This window comes from Pteropus alecto, unplaced genomic scaffold, assembly GCF_000325575.1.
Source record: "Pteropus alecto unplaced genomic scaffold, ASM32557v1 scaffold25, whole genome shotgun sequence".
NCBI classification, from domain to species: Eukaryota; Metazoa; Chordata; class Mammalia; order Chiroptera; family Pteropodidae; genus Pteropus; species Pteropus alecto.
The window spans coordinates 12840860-12857969 of record NW_006441955.1 but is presented as its reverse complement, the minus strand read 5'-3'; the positions used below and the strand labels follow the sequence as shown (position 1 = coordinate 12857969).

General features: G+C 31.3%; 2 protein-coding genes across 2 annotated transcripts in view; one reads left to right on the top strand and one right to left on the bottom strand.

Annotated features, from left to right (window-relative positions):
* ANGPTL3 (angiopoietin like 3) overlaps nt 1-4687 on the bottom strand; it is a 7909-nt gene extending 3222 nt beyond the window's left edge. Inside the window, exons 1-3 of the mRNA XM_006919431.2 lie at nt 4168-4687; nt 3454-3564; nt 979-1106 (exon numbers count right to left, since the gene is read on the bottom strand). Of these exons, the coding sequence (XP_006919493.1) occupies nt 979-1106; nt 3454-3564; nt 4168-4662 (734 nt within the window). The 5' untranslated portion in view covers nt 4663-4687. The remainder of the gene's footprint in view (nt 1-978; nt 1107-3453; nt 3565-4167) is intronic.
* The window catches only part of DOCK7 (dedicator of cytokinesis 7), a 157014-nt gene that overhangs the window by 55197 nt on the left and 84707 nt on the right, over nt 1-17110 (top strand). Inside the window, exons 15-16 of the mRNA XM_015595067.2 lie at nt 13438-13555; nt 16759-16829. Of these exons, the coding sequence (XP_015450553.1) occupies nt 13438-13555; nt 16759-16829 (189 nt within the window). The remainder of the gene's footprint in view (nt 1-13437; nt 13556-16758; nt 16830-17110) is intronic.

Here is a 17110-nt window from a genome sequence, read left to right as displayed (position 1 = left end):
AATGAACAAAATGGTATTACATAAGATATAGTAATAAGATTGATATCTTTAGAACTTGAGAATTTACTTGACATTTTATGGAATTATGGTGAATGCGGCCTTCAACCCTTTTCAGTAATACATTACTGAAAAAGTACTTCATGCTAAAACATTTTTTATTAGATGGCATGTTATGTAAATAATATCAAAATAGTTATTACCAAACTGATTTCTTTTTAAGAAAAATGACAAAATGAGAATTTTAAGCATTTTTTTTTTGCTAGATATAGGAAGAATATAAAAATACCACATATGAGATACCAAAATAATGTTTGGTTCATAGAAGATAGCCATAGATATATGTGGAAAGAATGAACATACATGGAGGAAACTAATAGAGACCTTTTTTCTGTATGAATTACATAAAAAAATAAATGTTTTTAAACTATATAATTTTGTTGAGAATGGAGACTTTGTTCCTTTATCTGGCAAATTTTCAGGCAAACAGGAAAGTAGAAAAAAACTTTGAAGAGAATACCATAATTTTTTCCTTCATATTCAACAATTGTAACATTTTGCCATATTTGCTTTATAAACACACATGTACACAAGTACGTATTTTGCTGTGCTTTTTGAAAGCAATTTGCAAGCATCATGATCCTTAACGTCTTAGATATTTCAGCATGCATCTCTTAAACATGGGACTGTTTTCCTACATGACTGCAATACCATTATTACATCTAATAAAACTAATAAGAATTCTGTGTTATCTAATACCGAGTCTATATTCATATATCCCTGATTGTCTTAAGTATGTGTTTTTTATAGAGTTAAAAAAAAGAACAAACCCACCAGAATCCAATTTAGGGTGGCATATTGTATTTGGTAGATTTGTCTCTACTTTCTTTTAGTCTAGAACAGGCCCTGAAAATAGGGATTTTTTTTGATGGAAATGTCAAAGGTAGAAAAAGAATTTGATAATAGTTTCAAGAAGGAAACCAAATTACCTTACCATCATGTTCTACATTGTTTGTTTCATTTAAGTGAAGAGAGGGAGTACTTCTTGGTGCTCTTGATTTAGAAGAAAGAGAATTTTCTGTGGATTCTTGAATACCAGTTCTTCTTAACTGATAAAATAATATAAGTCTGCTTTTAAAAGTGATATTGACTATTCAATTAGGGGAATGGGTGGTGATATTAAAAGTACAACTTGTACACATCTTTTAGTTCAAATGTGTTATTGCTTTTGATGTTAAATGGGATAAGCAATGCTATACAGATTGTACAAGATGTCCTGTTCTCAAAATATGTAATCAGGTACATTATTTAATGAGTTAAAAAAAAAAAAATAGAGAGCAAGGCAAAAAAGAAAGAAATTGGTTAGAAAACATCAAGACCAAAGGCAGAGACTTTGCTGAAATATTTTAATATCACCTATTTATATGAATAGAATATATATTGTATTCAGTAGCATAGGCAGATTTTAAATTTAATAAGTCTCGGTTGTAAATCTTACTGTTTCTCAGACCTATGTGCCATAAAGACATAGCACATAATTTGAACACGGCTGTTTTCTTGGTAGTTTTTGACATGTAAACATATCTGTAGAGGTAACAAATTGGTAGGTTTATTTGCTTGCTTTCAATATGTTCGATATTTCATTGTCTGTTAGTTTAACAATAACAGTTAAAAGTGTGCTAGGTTTGCAATTTATTGGCTGTTAGCTTTTCTTATTGATCTGAGAAGAGCAGAGTATGTATGTAATATCTTGTGTTAGTATTCGTTTTTTGACATTAGCGTACATGGCATTTCCCAGGACCCAGTCTGTTGTGAAGGATCTGTTGTGACATTCACATACTGGGTATTAGTTTTTCCTACTAAATAACTATGTGATCTTAAAGTCACTTAACTTTTTAGAGTTTTGGTTTCTTCATTTAAACTTGAGGATGATCTAAGCCTTCTTCCAATTCAGAAATTCATTGTTCGAATTTTTCACACATTTTATTATTACATGTATATAATTTTATAGTAATAGTATTTTATGTTTGAGAGCAGGTTCATTTAATCATAATAAAAGATATAGGAAAAAGAATTTAGAAAAATAACAATAAAAATAAAACTATAGAAATCAAAACTAGTTGGCAAAAAATCCTTTTTAGATAATTAGCAAAAATAACCTACTAAAATATGAGTCATGAAATTACTGAGACATATAATTATATGTTTGTTTAGTGGAAATTGGTAATAATATTTGTTTTGCAATTCTTGATTTTTTTTTTTTTTTTTTTTTACCATTTTCTCCGAGTCTGTTATTTTTGGAACCCCCTTGAATGACTTTTTAATAGTATTACTAAAGTTTCTGAACTGTAGAACTATATATTGGAATGCTTAGATTCTGACAGTTTTATAATAAACAGGTACCTCTCTCTCACCTAGCCAGTTGTTTACATTGTAGAATAATTATATTTGGTGGGATTAAACTGTATCAGGTACACAGTTTCAAATAACAAGAATAATCATAATCATAGCAAGTTTTTATTGACTTATTTGTGCTGAATATGACATTACCTTTATTAATTCAACATATATTTATTAAGTGACTACTCTGTGTCAGACAGTGTGCTATATTCTGGGACAACAGCAATTTAAAAAATGGAATAAAATCTCAGCACTCGTGGGACTTACGTTCTAGTTTAGGGAGAGATAAGATAAATAACTAAAAAACATATTATGTGAAATAGAAGTTAGTGCTAAGGAAGAAAAGAGAGTAATGAAGGAGGTAGCAGGTTCCAAGGATGGAAGTAAAGGATTATAATTTTTAAGTGACCTGGGAAAGCTTCATTGAGAATTCTATATTTGAGAAAGACCTAAAGGAAATGAGAGTGGGCGGTGCAGCACTGCAGAGAAGAACAATCCAGACAGAGGAAAAAACAAGGGGAAAGTCTCTGAGATGGCAGTGTGTTTGATATTTTTGAGTAACAGTGAAGAGGCCATTATGACTAGAGTAGAAGAGATGAAGTTAGTAAGATAAAAAGGGTTATCTGGAGTTTTACGTCCAGTCTGAGTGAGATGGATAGCCATCGTGTGATTTTGGACAAAGAGAGATGTGATCTAATTTAAATTTTAATAGAATCACTTTGCCTGCTATATTGAGGATATACTTTACATGAATCAATTCTTTTTTCTCACAATAATCCTATAATATAGGTTATTATTATGATCTTCATAGACTAAGTGAGGAAACAGAGACAGAGGGGTTATATAATTTATTCAAGGTTACACAAGTTTTAGAGCCAAGATTCAAACCCAGGTAAGCTCATGAACTTCAGAGCCAGCAATCATAACAATCATGCTGATGTGATTGTTTTACTCACTAATCAACTATAATTATTTAAAGTAATTTTAGGGTTCACAGTTTTCATAAACCTAAATTTTATGTAAAAGATTGAATATATCATTAGAATATTGACTTACCTGATTTTCTATTTCTTTTATTTGACTGTGCTGTTGGTTTAATTGTCTATATTGTTCTTCCACGATCTGAAGAAGGCTTTTGATGCTATTATCTTGCTGTTCTACAAAAGTCTGGACATAGGTTGTAGATTGGTTAGAAGTTCTTTTCTTCTTTTATTTTTGTTAAATTAGACTTTATTTCCTATAACTTATACAATCTGATTTTTAAAAACTAATAGAGTATTAGAAAGTGAGTTGTTAATTATTTTCTCTTGTATGCTTCTTTCAAATAGTACATACTTTTGTTTTTATGTTTTTTAAAAAAGTACTATCTCTAAAATCTGATTTCCTGAACTTTAAACTACTTCAATTAAATAGAAAAAACACACAGTATTTTAATAGGAATAAATCTTTACCATTTACTGTATGATTTTTATTCATTTTAAACATGGGAGAATAGTTTTAAGTTATATTCCTTTAACTTTTTACTTGCTTCCAGTAATCTGCAATACTGTAATAATTTAGTGTTTATAAGGTTAGGGAAACATAAAAACCAACTTAAAATTGTAATGGAAAATTTTTTTTTCTAGAGGCGTTTTTTTCTGAAAAAAAAACAAACAAACAAACAGTATTTCAACAATGCAACTAAGTATTTAAAGCAGCATGTCTTAAAATATTTTTTTAAAAGAGTCACATTGAAAACATAATCATGAACCCTTTTTGGTTTCTACTTACTTTAAATGAAGTTACTTCTGGGTGTTCCTGACATTCAGGTTGATATTTAATTAAATTGGTTAATTGCTTCTCCAAATACCTCACTCTTTGTTGAAGCAGAATTTTTTCTTCTAGAAGGCTTTCAAGTTTTGAATTGAGTTCAAGTGACATATTCTTTACTTCTTCATTTTTGACTTGTAATTTGGATGTAGTTCTTCTAAGTTCCTTTTCTTCTTCTTTGATTTCATTGGTTTGCAGTGATAGGTCAATAAAAGACTGATCAAATATGTTGAGTTTTTTAAATATGTCATTAATTTGGCTCTTAGTTTTATGGACAAAGTCTTTAAGACCTTGTCCTAACTGAAGAAGGCCACTGGCTAAAATTCTTACATCATCTAACATAGCAAATCTTGATTTTGGCTGTGGAGATACAGAATCAGATGATGCATAGTCTTGGTCAGTTGTGGAAGAAAAAACTAGAGGAGCAATAAAAAGAAAGAGCTTAATTGTGTACATTTTTATCTTATTTAATTTCAAACAGTCTGGGACAAGTTTTCTCCTGTGAGTAGACCTGAATTTCTTAACTATATATGTACCACTATTTGCTACACAAACAGTAAGGTTGGCAGGTGAATAGAATATAGTTAATCATTAAGCTATGTAAACTTGTATGAATGTAACCTTCCACATTGAGTTAGATCAATGCTAAGTGGAATCAAAGAAATGAACAAGTGACTTGATAGGTCATTCTAAATTGTTATTCTGTTTAATTTTCTTATATTATAAATTGCACTTTCAGTCTTATGAGATCTAACAATTTTTAAAAGCTCATTTTAATTTGTCTTGATTTTTAAAGGTATTTAAAAGTAAACATCAAACTCTTTTGACTCTTTAATTCATCATTAAAGTTGAGTAAAAATTAATGAATTAAGTATGCACTTCCCAAATTGTATTTGGAGAAACAGCAGCAACAGTTACCCATCCTAAAAAATGCTTTCTCTGTGAAGCCTTCCTTCACTTCTTTGTGTGTTATTAATGGGTCTCAGTGCTGCACCCCCATGGTTCTCTGTAAAAGGTAACATATGGTTATCTATTTCTTGTTATTTGTTGGTATAATTATTTGTTAGTATATTTTTGCTTCAGATGATCTATCTTAACCACAGTTGTGTATTATCACAAATTCCATACATTAAAAGGCATCTCACCCCTTTTCTTCATTATATTCTTTGTCTGTATGTTCCAGTCTGTTTTCCATGTGCATACTGAAAGATCAATAGATTGTGGTCTTCTAAGGTCGAACCTGAATTAAATACTTCCATTGTCAGAGATGATTTGCCTATTATAATTTTTTTTGAAGTTTGTGAGCTTGGTAATAATTTTGATATTGTAAATTTAACAAAACCAAAAAATTAGTAGTATGTTTAAAAATAAATGCTCCACTGTGCTGCTTCTTAGTGTTAAAAGAAAAAATACTAAATACTTCAGTTAACTTATTCTTCTTCTTAAGTGATTATTCTTCTTAAATGTTCATATTAAGTGATTATTCTTCTTAAATGTTCATATGAAGTGATTATTCTTCTTAAATGTTCATATTAAGAAATTTTTGAGAAAATAATAAATCCTTTAAAAATTCCTTATTTTGACAAATTAATATAGTAAAATTGTTAAGAGTGTGGGCTCTGGAATCGGACGTGGTTTGGGTCCAACAGTCAGCTCTAGCTGTCCAGACTTGAACAAGTTACTTACCTAACCTTACCATACCTCAGTCTCCTCATCTGTAAGTTGAGGTAGCTACATATATAGTACTTAATAAGGTTATGAGAATTAAAAGAATATATGTAAAGCATTTAGGACATAATGATTAGGAGTATGATTATGGAAAGATGCTGAATCAGAATCCTGGCTCTGCTGTTCTTCAGCTGTGTGATTCTTGGTCAAATTACTTAGCTTTTCTGTACTTCTATTTTCTTGTCTGTCAAGTGAAGATAATATTGGGTTGTATAAAGATTAAAAAATCAATATTTTTTAAAGAACTTAGAATACTACCCGATAATAGTAAACACTATAGAGTATGATATATTAGCTATTTTTGGTAATTAGAAACAATCAATGCATTTCTGTACATACTGTAATATTTTATCAGTGAATATTATCTAATCTCATGTTAAGATGACATAAGTTGGGAAATTTTGCTAGAATCTAATTTTGCTCTCTTGGACCTTAGTAAATGCAAGGAATTATGTCTTTTGTTTACTTATGTATACTTCTTTATGTATTCAATATACAACCACATACACATTTCTGTTAAGAGAAATAAAGAATTCAAGAAAATAAAAATATACAAATATTTTTACTAATGAAGAAGAAAAACAAAAACTTTTTCCTTATACTTTATTTTCATCTTAACCTTTAGCAGTGGTACATGTTATGGAATTATAAAAGTGTATGTTAAACTAGTGAAGAAATTTGAATTTCTTCCTCTTTTTTTAAAGGGAAAAGTTAATGTTGTCATTATTGGTTATGAAGGGCATATTTCAAAACTTTCCTTCACTAAACTGTCTACTTTTCTGCGTTAAAACTATTGACCCTGCTATTTTAATTCACTTTCTAGATGAGGGAGAATTGAGATGGGCCAACCTCTCATCTCTATTGTACTATTGGCTATTTATTGGCAAGATCTTCGTCTGTTTTTGATTTATATTCTTTACAGCACTTTAGTACAATGCCTTATAGGTTGGAGGAACAAAAAATATTTAGTGAACGAAAAAGAGAATGATAAAGTCATAACGGGAGTTTTCCATGTACATAATTTACGTATGGTAGATACTCACTCTTTTTTGATATAGGAAGTTCTTTTTCAGAGAAAGGAATTTGAAAGGTAGCCCTTTCTAGTGCATGAAAATAACTAGACACTAATACCAATGAGAGACTGTGTGAAGGAATTTTCTTCCATTTTAGTTACTGTACTAAAATATTAATTTTTTTACACAATTTATACAATTCATCTGTAACACTAACAGCTTGGAGGCAGCGGTCATGTATTCCTGGTTTATAGTACATTGTCTCTGGGTAGAAATATCTGAATATTTTTTCTAATAGTAGTTTGACATGTTATTGAATATAATTAAATTATTTGCCTAATTACAAGCTGTAAGACAGTGTCAACATTGGAAATGTAATAAACATAGCAATTTTATGAGTGGTTTTACATCTACCTTTTAATGCCTCCTGTCTGAGTACATATTGTTAAAGGCAGAATCTAATCTTTGTTTGAACTCGTGCTCATTTAAATAGAGCCCTGATCAAATATAACCATTAATGTTATAAAAATTAGTTTTTGTATGTCAAAGAAAATAAGAAACTAAGCAAAATTAGTCCCTAATCTAAGGAACTAAGAACTAATATACAAAACTTTTTAGCTGCATGGAAATTTAAGACATTTAGGAGCCTTGTTTGAATTTCAAGCAAAGCAAAGTCCCTTATCCTCCCCCAGGTTGTGCAATCATTTGGAGATACAACTTTCAAATAAAACAGAAGGCATTTTGAACCTTTTGAATATAGTAGTCTTTTCATTTCTTCTTTTTTTGACTGTGATCATTTGTTTTTGAATTAATATGTTGGTAGAAAGATTCTGAAAATAATAAGAAAAACACGTAAATAGAAATGTTTATATTAACTAAAGAATAATGCCAGAGTAATTAATTCTCATTTCCTTTTTTTGTTCAGAATAGCACTGTCCAGTGGAAACATAGTGAGTTATAGGTGTAAAAAGAACTAGAAAGAAACAAGTGAAATTAATTTTAATAGGATATTTTATTTAATCCCACATATCAGTTATCATTTCAACATGTGATCAATATAAAAATAGTAATTAGATATTTTCTACTATTTTTTTCATGCTGAATCTTCCAAATATATACTATGTGGTGTATATTTTATACTTTAACCATCTCAGTTAGCAGAGGTACTCATCAAGTACTTGATAGTCTTACTGACTCTTTTATTGGACGTGCAGATCCAGAAGATAAGTGACCTTTGAAGGAATCATTTTATTTATCTTACTTTTTTTCATCTTCACTATTAATAAGTTAAATTTTTTATGTTGAAAGTTCTTATTGTGGAAACCCAGATACTTCAAAAACCTGTAAAAAATAAAAATCTTGACACTTCACTGTTAACTTTTTGGGGTCTGTCATACCAGATACCTTGGATGACTAAACATAATTTTTTTAAACCAAAATGAGATTATGTTGTATACAGCTTGTTATACTGTATGTGTAAGTATATGTATATGTGTATATATCAAGACCTTACTATTTTAAAATTTATTTTTATATGAGTATGTACAAGTTTACCAATTATTTATTATTTGAATGCACATTAATTTAATCACCAACGATCTTTAAGTTGTTTCCAATTTTCTAATTACAAACAATATGCATAGAAAATGTCTGCGTGTATAAATATTTTCATATAAGTTTATAAATGTTAACTTTCAAATTATGATTTCTCTTGTCAGAGTATCATTCGAAAGAGTTGTGCCATTTACATCCCTACCAGGAGTAAAAAAAGAGTTCCTCTTTTCTCATGAATTTTTACCAGTGCTTTGAATGAGTAAAACAAAAAATATCAATAAATATAATAGGCAAATATATCTAGTTTATTTTATTGGCCATCTATTTTGCTCTCTTTGGAAATACCTGAGTTTATGAAATACCCCCTCAACAAACTCCTTCCTCATTTTTTGTCTATTTATGACTAATTTAGGAATTATTTACATATTTTAGGTACTTTTTGTCATATCTGTAACAGTGTTTTTCCAATTTGTCATTTTGTTTTCTATCACTTGCTCTGTAGAGGCTTTTAAATTTATCTTTTAGGATTTTTGTAGCTCATGCTCTGAAATGCCTTCTTCAACAATAAAATATGGTCTTTTTAAAGCTTTTCTAATACTTTTATGGTTTTATTTTTATTATTTAAACCTATGATTGATCTGGAATTTATTTTGAGGAGAGGCTAAAATATGAATTTAGTTTTCCACCAAATGGCTAGTTAGCTATCTCAGCACTTCTCATTAATCTACCTGCACTCTGCGACTTGAAATTCCTCTGAAGGAGTATTATAAATACAAGGTAGAGACTTGCTAGAGTTATATGGGAATTTATTAGTGGAAGTAGTAGTCAAGTGGAAAAGAATCTGAATTCAGTTGCATGCCTTTCACTTTCAGAGACAAGTTGAATTTAAAATTGTATTGCTTATATTTTAAAGCAAGCATGGCTTATAGATAATGATCAGTTAATTTCCATTTAACCCAGAATCCAAACTCCCAGAAGTATTAAGTAACTAAATATTTTGTACAATTTATTCATTCCTTCATTCAACATGAGGCACTGTTTTAGGTATTGAGAATATAGCAGTTAACTAGATAGATAAGATCCTTACTTTCATGGAGTCTGGGCTCTGTTAAAGGAGATATAAACAATACATAAATGAACAAAATAGTTTAGAATTATCCTTAGAAGATTTTTTAAGGGTTGCAAATGAAATAACAAAGTGATGTGACGAGGAGGTAAAGATAAGGCTTTCTGAGACGTGAAGGATGGGAAGAGGCCAGTCATGTTCATGTCCACAAAGTAAGGACAGTAGTAATCCCAATGCAGAGATTCTCACGGGTAGGGGAAAGCATGATGTGTTTTGCCTTTCTATGTATTTTTAATGTCTATCCTACTTGCAAATTTCTCATTGAAATTCGTGCTTCGATTCTTTAGTCTCAAGTCCTCTTGTGAGCTCTGCTGACATTCTATGTTCATAACATTTATCATGCTACATTATAATTATTTACTTGTCTGATTCTCTCTCTAGACCATGAGTTCTATGAAATCAAGGACTTCAAGTCTTTTATGGCTATATTCTCAGTATCTGGTACACTGCATACTCAGTAAATGTTTGTTACAATGAGGAATTATAAACATAGTTAAGGCCCATCTATTATTATATGCTGTTCTCTCCCACCATTTCAGGAACTTTACTTTCTTGTCCTAGTATATGCAAACCTTGTCTCAAGTAGATCCTTTTCATTAGGATTTACTCAAGCTCAAATCTTTCCTATCTTAAAAAACTCACAAATCTTCGTATTCTGTCTCCAACTGTTGCATTTTCTTTCCCCCCTTCACATACTTTTCAGAATTTCACTTGTTTCATTTTGTTACCTCTTACTTGCTCTTGAACCTACTTTATTTGTTTTCAGCCTGAAATTATAAGTGAATTTTATGTTGCTAAATCCAAAAGTTTTCAATTCTTTTGGCCCCTGGCTAGCATTTGACACTTAACTGTGTAATTTGTATATTTTCTTCCCTTGGCTTCCATGTCACTGTATTCTCATGGTTTTCCTTCTGCTTCTCTGTGGGTGCCTTCTCAGTCTTCTTTGCAAGCTCATTCTCCCCTGGCTGACCACAGAATCTTGGAGTTCCTTAAGACTACATTCTTGGAATAACACACATGAGTAATTAAGTGACATTCTAATTCTCTCCTAGTTGATGTCCTTGAGTATAATTCTCAGCATGGGAAAAATAATATATAGATGCAAAATTGAAAAATTTAATAAAAACGTTATGGTTTTGAATTTGAAATAGCAATATGAACTCAGGGTGTATTTCACATTAAAAGCATTTTCCCTTAACTTTTTCCATTTAAATGGCCTAGAAACAATGCCTAACCCACAATGAGAGCCCAGACTGTGGCTTGGGAAAACACTTCTCATTCAAAGAACCACAGCTCCTTGGAGAAATAGCTGATTCCAGGTCTGGGAAGAAACTATAAGAAAAGCCTGGAATACCTTATCATAATAGATAGCAATAAGCCATCAAAGACTTATGACTGAATCAAAAGGACTCGGGAGCCAGTTTGAATTGACTTTTTCATTTGCCAAAGATGGGACAATTTGAACAGCAATAAAAATAATAACTGCAATATATTGAAACTCATTAATATGTCTGCTCTATGAGTTTTTAAGTGATACTTAAAAAAAGACTTAATTGATTCCTTTTAGAGGATTGCAATGCACCAACTGATTATTTTGAAAACTGGCAAGTAATTGAAAATAATCAAGCATTTATTTCTGCCTTTCATGTATTGATTCACTGGCTAAGCAAATAGTAGATGAGGAAAACTGCTCTTCATAGAGATATTCCAGGTACTAAATAAAGAAGGAATGATAGAATATTACCTTTTGACAATGCTTACTGAGTTAATGAATTAAAGCATTGATCACTGTTGTCTACTAATTGCTCAAAAAGAGAAGCAACAGCCATTTTCCTCCTGATAGAGTGACAAAATACCATTTTTGAAATGATCTTGCCAACAAAAAATTTGAAACTAAATATGACCAAGGCTCTAGATCCAACTCTCACAGAGGAACATGTTAAATGTCACAATGGGGATGCAATCAATAAAACCTAGCCTCTGGAAAAATCTACCCCTAAATAATGTTTCTTCAAAAAATGTATTGCAAAGATAGAAGATGAAAAGACTTCTCCACAGTCAACGAAGTACCTATCTCTTCCTCTCATAGCATTTGCATACCTCTCAGAACACTATGTTGTTTTGAAATGGTCTGTTTATAGCATTTCTGTCGCATTAGACCATATGTTTCTCAAGACCAGGGGGTGGCTTCTTAATCTTCATCTATTTCCCTGGTTTGCAACACAGTGTTGCGAAATCAATAAGTATTTGCTGCAGAATCAATAAGTATTTCTGGTACAAATTTTATTTGATGACTTCAGTGGTTAGTCATAGTCATCTTTGATCTTTAGTTCTTCGATTAGGAAACTGACCAATCATAATCTTTCCATATTTGTCTTTTGTACCTTTGATTATTTTGAGTACAACTGACTCTTCTCCATTTCTTTAGTGATTTTCAGATTGTATACTTATTGCCATACACACCCATCCTCCCAACATGGAAATAACTTTATTGCTTTTTCTAATTATAGAGGTCATATATTCTTATTGTAAAAAATTAAAACAATAGAAAAGTTTAAAAAAGAAACCAGAGCCGTCACTATTAACCACTATAAATATTTCAGAAATATGCTTTTATCCATTCTTTTTTCCCCCTCCCCTCCAAATTTCCATAAGTAGGGTAATGCCACTGTACATCCTGCTCTGGCACCTGCTTCTTTTTCATCCAACATGCTGGATATTTCTTTGTACATGAATAAATACTGCTGTACATTGTCATTTTGGGACTCCATAGTATTCCTTCTTATTAATATATCTTAATTTAATTAATCTAGTACTAATGAATATTATATTTATAATTTATAATTATTTCCTGTTACAAAAAATATTGTAGTGAATTTATTTGAACATGCCCTTTTGTACAGGTGTGCAGTTTTCTTCTTAGACTAGAGGTAGGTTTGTAGGGTCAAAGGGTATATTCATTTAAAACTTCTATATTGCTCTACCACTTTCCAGAAATTTTAGATCTATTGTTCATTGCCCTAGCAGTTTACTAGTAGGGTTTTATTATACTCATAAAGTTTTGTTCATCAGCTCTCAGCACTATTCTTTAGGTAAAGTAAGTCTCATTCTTTTTCTTCTTTTTTTTTTTTAAGCTCTTTCTTTTGGTAAGTTATTTATTTTCTGTTGAATTATTTCTCCTATGTGTTGGCAGCAGAACCGCTTAAAATTGTATAGGATGCAAGATCATAAACTAGACATGAAGTCAATGCTTAGTAATCTGTGATTGTTTCATAGTATCTACCTAATACTGTTATACCTACCATATTGTCATACATGTTTTTGAACAATAATGTGGAATAGCATACCTCTTAAATCCTTGATTACATTTTATACAAAAGCTGTGCTTATAAATGTCATTCTATTTAAATCTGCTTGGGAAAACTAATATAATGTTAGAACTGTCTTTTAATTTCTTAATGTTTCTGTCCATATTCATTTATTTCCCAAAAGCCTCTTGGAGAGGAAGGAACATTTATTTGGAAGCCTGACTGACCTATATTCCGATTTCAGCTCTGTCACTTGGTTGTATGTGATAATTACTTAACTTTTCTGGGCCTGAATTCATCTGCAAAATTGGGGTGTATTTCATTGCTGTCTGTTCGAATGATTAGTCTGAGTAGCAAGTAAAACATTCTATGTGAAAATACTTAGTATAGTGGCTAGCAAATAAGAATGTTCAGTATTTGTTCATATATTTCTTTTGTAGCATGTAGTGATACAGTGTTTCTAGATATATATTCACTATCACGCATACTATTGCCTTCACAGAAATCTTCTTTACATATACCCTCAGAGTCTCAATTTTGCCAATCGTCAAGGTTCCGCTAGAAATATAACAGTGAAAGTCCAGTTTATGTATGGGGAGGATCCAAGTAATGCTATGCCGGTAAGAAATATTCTTTTCCTATTCTGCATATATGGTTCCAATGGACATTTTTTTTGGGGGGGTATCACTTGGTTGGCAGCCCTAAACTAGAAATTAATGTGATCCTGTAAACCAAATTTCTGACTGCATTTCTTCCTCTACAGATAGTAATAAATTTACTTAAATTCTTTTATTTATTGAGAATTTAGTACATGCTGGGCACTCCCAGAGATACAAAGATGAATAAGACTTGTAATCTAGAGGATATAAGACAAATACATAAAAATCTAAAATAGCAACTTTCAAAAGAGGGTCAGATCAAAATTACCTAGGGTACTCTAACAAAGCACGGATACTTTTTCTCTGCCTTGGTGTCTGTGATTCTGATTCTCCTCCTTTAGAATGAAAAGCCAGATAAGGGAAGTGAAAAGTCATGGGCTGTGGTATAGTTTGAAAATACCCCCGACCTGCTTCTAATATGTATGATTCTCCCAGACTTTGTTGAAAAACTCTGGCAATAGTTCTCAACATCGGCTGCATATTACACTCTCCTAGGGAGCTTTTAAAACTACCAATGCCCAGACCATATCTCATTCCAATTAAATTATAATCTCTGGGCATGGGAATGAGGCAGGTATCAGTAGTTTGAAATCTTCCCAAGGGATTATATTTTCGTAGCCAATATTGAAAAGTAAGGTATATGCTAATTATTAAAAGATTGGTATAGGGATTCAAAGGCATAGATGTTCAGTGGTAGGCGAGAATGCCTTAACGGTGGCTAAAATGTTTTGGCAGTAGGTCTAGATGGTGCGGGAATGAAAGTAATTCAAGTTGGAGAATGGCCTTCAAATAGGTACAGTGGTGAGTTGCCAGTGAACCAGAGCAGTGGAAGATAAGTCAGCAGTCGTAGATTGAGGCCAGACTGGGGAGATTGTTGACTGCCCAAATTGTGATTTAGGACTCATGGGACATTAATAAATGCAAGTTCCATGAAAAAGATTTTCGGATCAACTTGAAGTTAGTAACATGGAATAGGAGCACAACTGTCACTGTAGATGTTCAACCTCTGACAACTCTAGTGAAATGAAAATGAGCTAAGAATAGGTATATTGTTAACAGATTTATTTTAGCCTTCTGTGTCAGTCGTTCGAGGCGAGTTCTGATTTTCTGTTTACTAGGAAAGCTATATATTTCCCCTTATTGCCTCAGTTTCATCAGCATTTATAAATCTTGACAGCAGCAAGCACAAATTATTCATCTTTGTATTCTTCTATGGCAGCTATTTCAGTTTCTTGCAAAAAATAAACATTGAATAAATATTTGTTGAATACATGTAGAATTTATTTTTAAAGTTTGAATTAGCATTTCATGCTCTTTACTAGCTCTTCATTTCTGCTGAAAGAATGAATGTATTATCATAGTTGATGAAAAGATACTGGATTGTGAAAATAGATGCTTTATTATCCTATATGTGAATTGCAATATGAATTTGAGCTTAATGACAAATGTAGACTATGTAAAATAATGTTTTATTGTTTGCCTAACAAGCTCTTCCTTGTTTTAGCATCTATATGGCCTCCTCCACAGAGCCCCAGCTGCATCCAGCCACACTGACAGTTAGACCACTCCCTCTTTTAATGCTACCATAGCATCTTATCACTTCTTTTATGGCCTTATCACTTTATGATTATATGTTTATTTCTTCATCTTGTCCAGTAGACTGTGAGCTCCTTGAGGGCAGGGACCGTGTCTTACTCATATTTATATCTTGATGCCTATTGTAGAGCTTGGTATATAATGGCATATAATTGATGCTCAGTCTGTGTTGACAGATGAGTAAAAATACATGTTAAATGATCAAAAAAAGAACTTTCCACTTTATATCATTCATGTTATGAAAATAACTTACTTTGTGAAAAATGATAGCTTCTCAGAGGGAAAAAGGTACTGCATGTCTTTATTTGTGTATTATTAGTCATATGAAAATATAATGCTTTCAGGTTTATGTGAGAGGCTGGTTTGAAAGAGTATATAAACATAGATAGATTTTACTTATTTTTTTTTTTTAATAAGGACTATTTAAATGAGACCTAAGAGAATTTTTTGATCATATAATGTTGATATGATAAAATCATAAACTTCATAATTCTGGCACTGGAACAACATTTTATAAGAACATAGTAAGGTTTTCTTAGCAAATTGATGAAATTAGAGTTACCTAGGATAGTCATAATTGTTACACTTTGACATACCCTTAAAATAAAAGGACCTGCTTGAGATGTTGCAAAAATAGACTAAGTACCTGTTAATGTGTTCTTTTTATTTTGGGATGGTGCCAATTAATCCCTTTGTATAGGGAATAAGTGTTGAATTTTACCAGTTGTGTTAATGGAACTGTGATAACATGCCCACATACTTATTCATGCATATGTAGAGATGGCTGGCCAAATATAAGAGTTTTATCTATGGCTAGATAATATTGCAAGCCTAACTATCTCACATAGGAATCATAGCTATGACCTTGACATCATTAAGCCATTGATCTAATCTGCTGCCCTAATTAACCACAGCTTTTGTTAGAATTCAAGAGGCAGATATGTAAGATTGAATTATTTTTCCTCCAAAAATAATATAGTATTTTTTTTTAACGTGGTGGATTTTTTAAAAAAACATGTATGTAAGAATATATAGAACGTCTTCCTTCATTGTAGAGTAGCTTGCAGGGAGTACTCGAAGCAAAGGATATATATTTTGACCTAAAATAGGATTTTTAAATATCATTTATAAATAATATATATTTGACTTTCAGAATGACTGCCGTTTTAATGGAGAACCCACCAATTTGTATAGTAGATATATGCCACCATTCTAGGGCCATATTTCTTATATAAATTCCAAATGATGTGCTACATCCAGATTTTAAAATGAATTCTTCACCTTCTTTTAAAAAAAAGGGAAAGAAATGTACCTTATTGCCCAAGAGATATAAATATAATGGATAGAAACTTTTCAAATGTTTGAATGTCAGATGGGTCTATAGTTGAAAAGAAATTTAGAATTAAGCAATTGAACTGATTAATGAACGTCAGTAGGCACATTGTTCTTCATTGGGCTGATTTTGCCCATTGTTCTCAAATAGTTATTAAATCAGACAATTCTTACATAGATATGAAACATTCAGCATTTATTACAACAAAGTTTCAACATGCTGTTATTTGTTACAGGTAATCTTTGGTAAATCTAGCTGTTCAGAATTTTCAAAGGAAGCCTATACAGCCGTAGTATATCATAACAGGTACTGAATTCAAATATTTCTTTCAAAGTTACTCACTCCTCAGTGGCCATTGTTAGCACTCACCTTAGTGTGTTTACCGAATGCCTTGCTGCACTGATTGTGCAAATTCAGGACAGTTGACATCAGAGTTATAATTTTCAATCTGGAGATGCACATTTTCCATAGACATCTCAAATGTAAGACTTCAGACACAAAACATCTTTTCTATCAAATTCTGATTCTTTCTTTTTTTGTTATATTATTGATTATCATTGTGGCTTCTGGTCCTTTTGGTCTTTCCC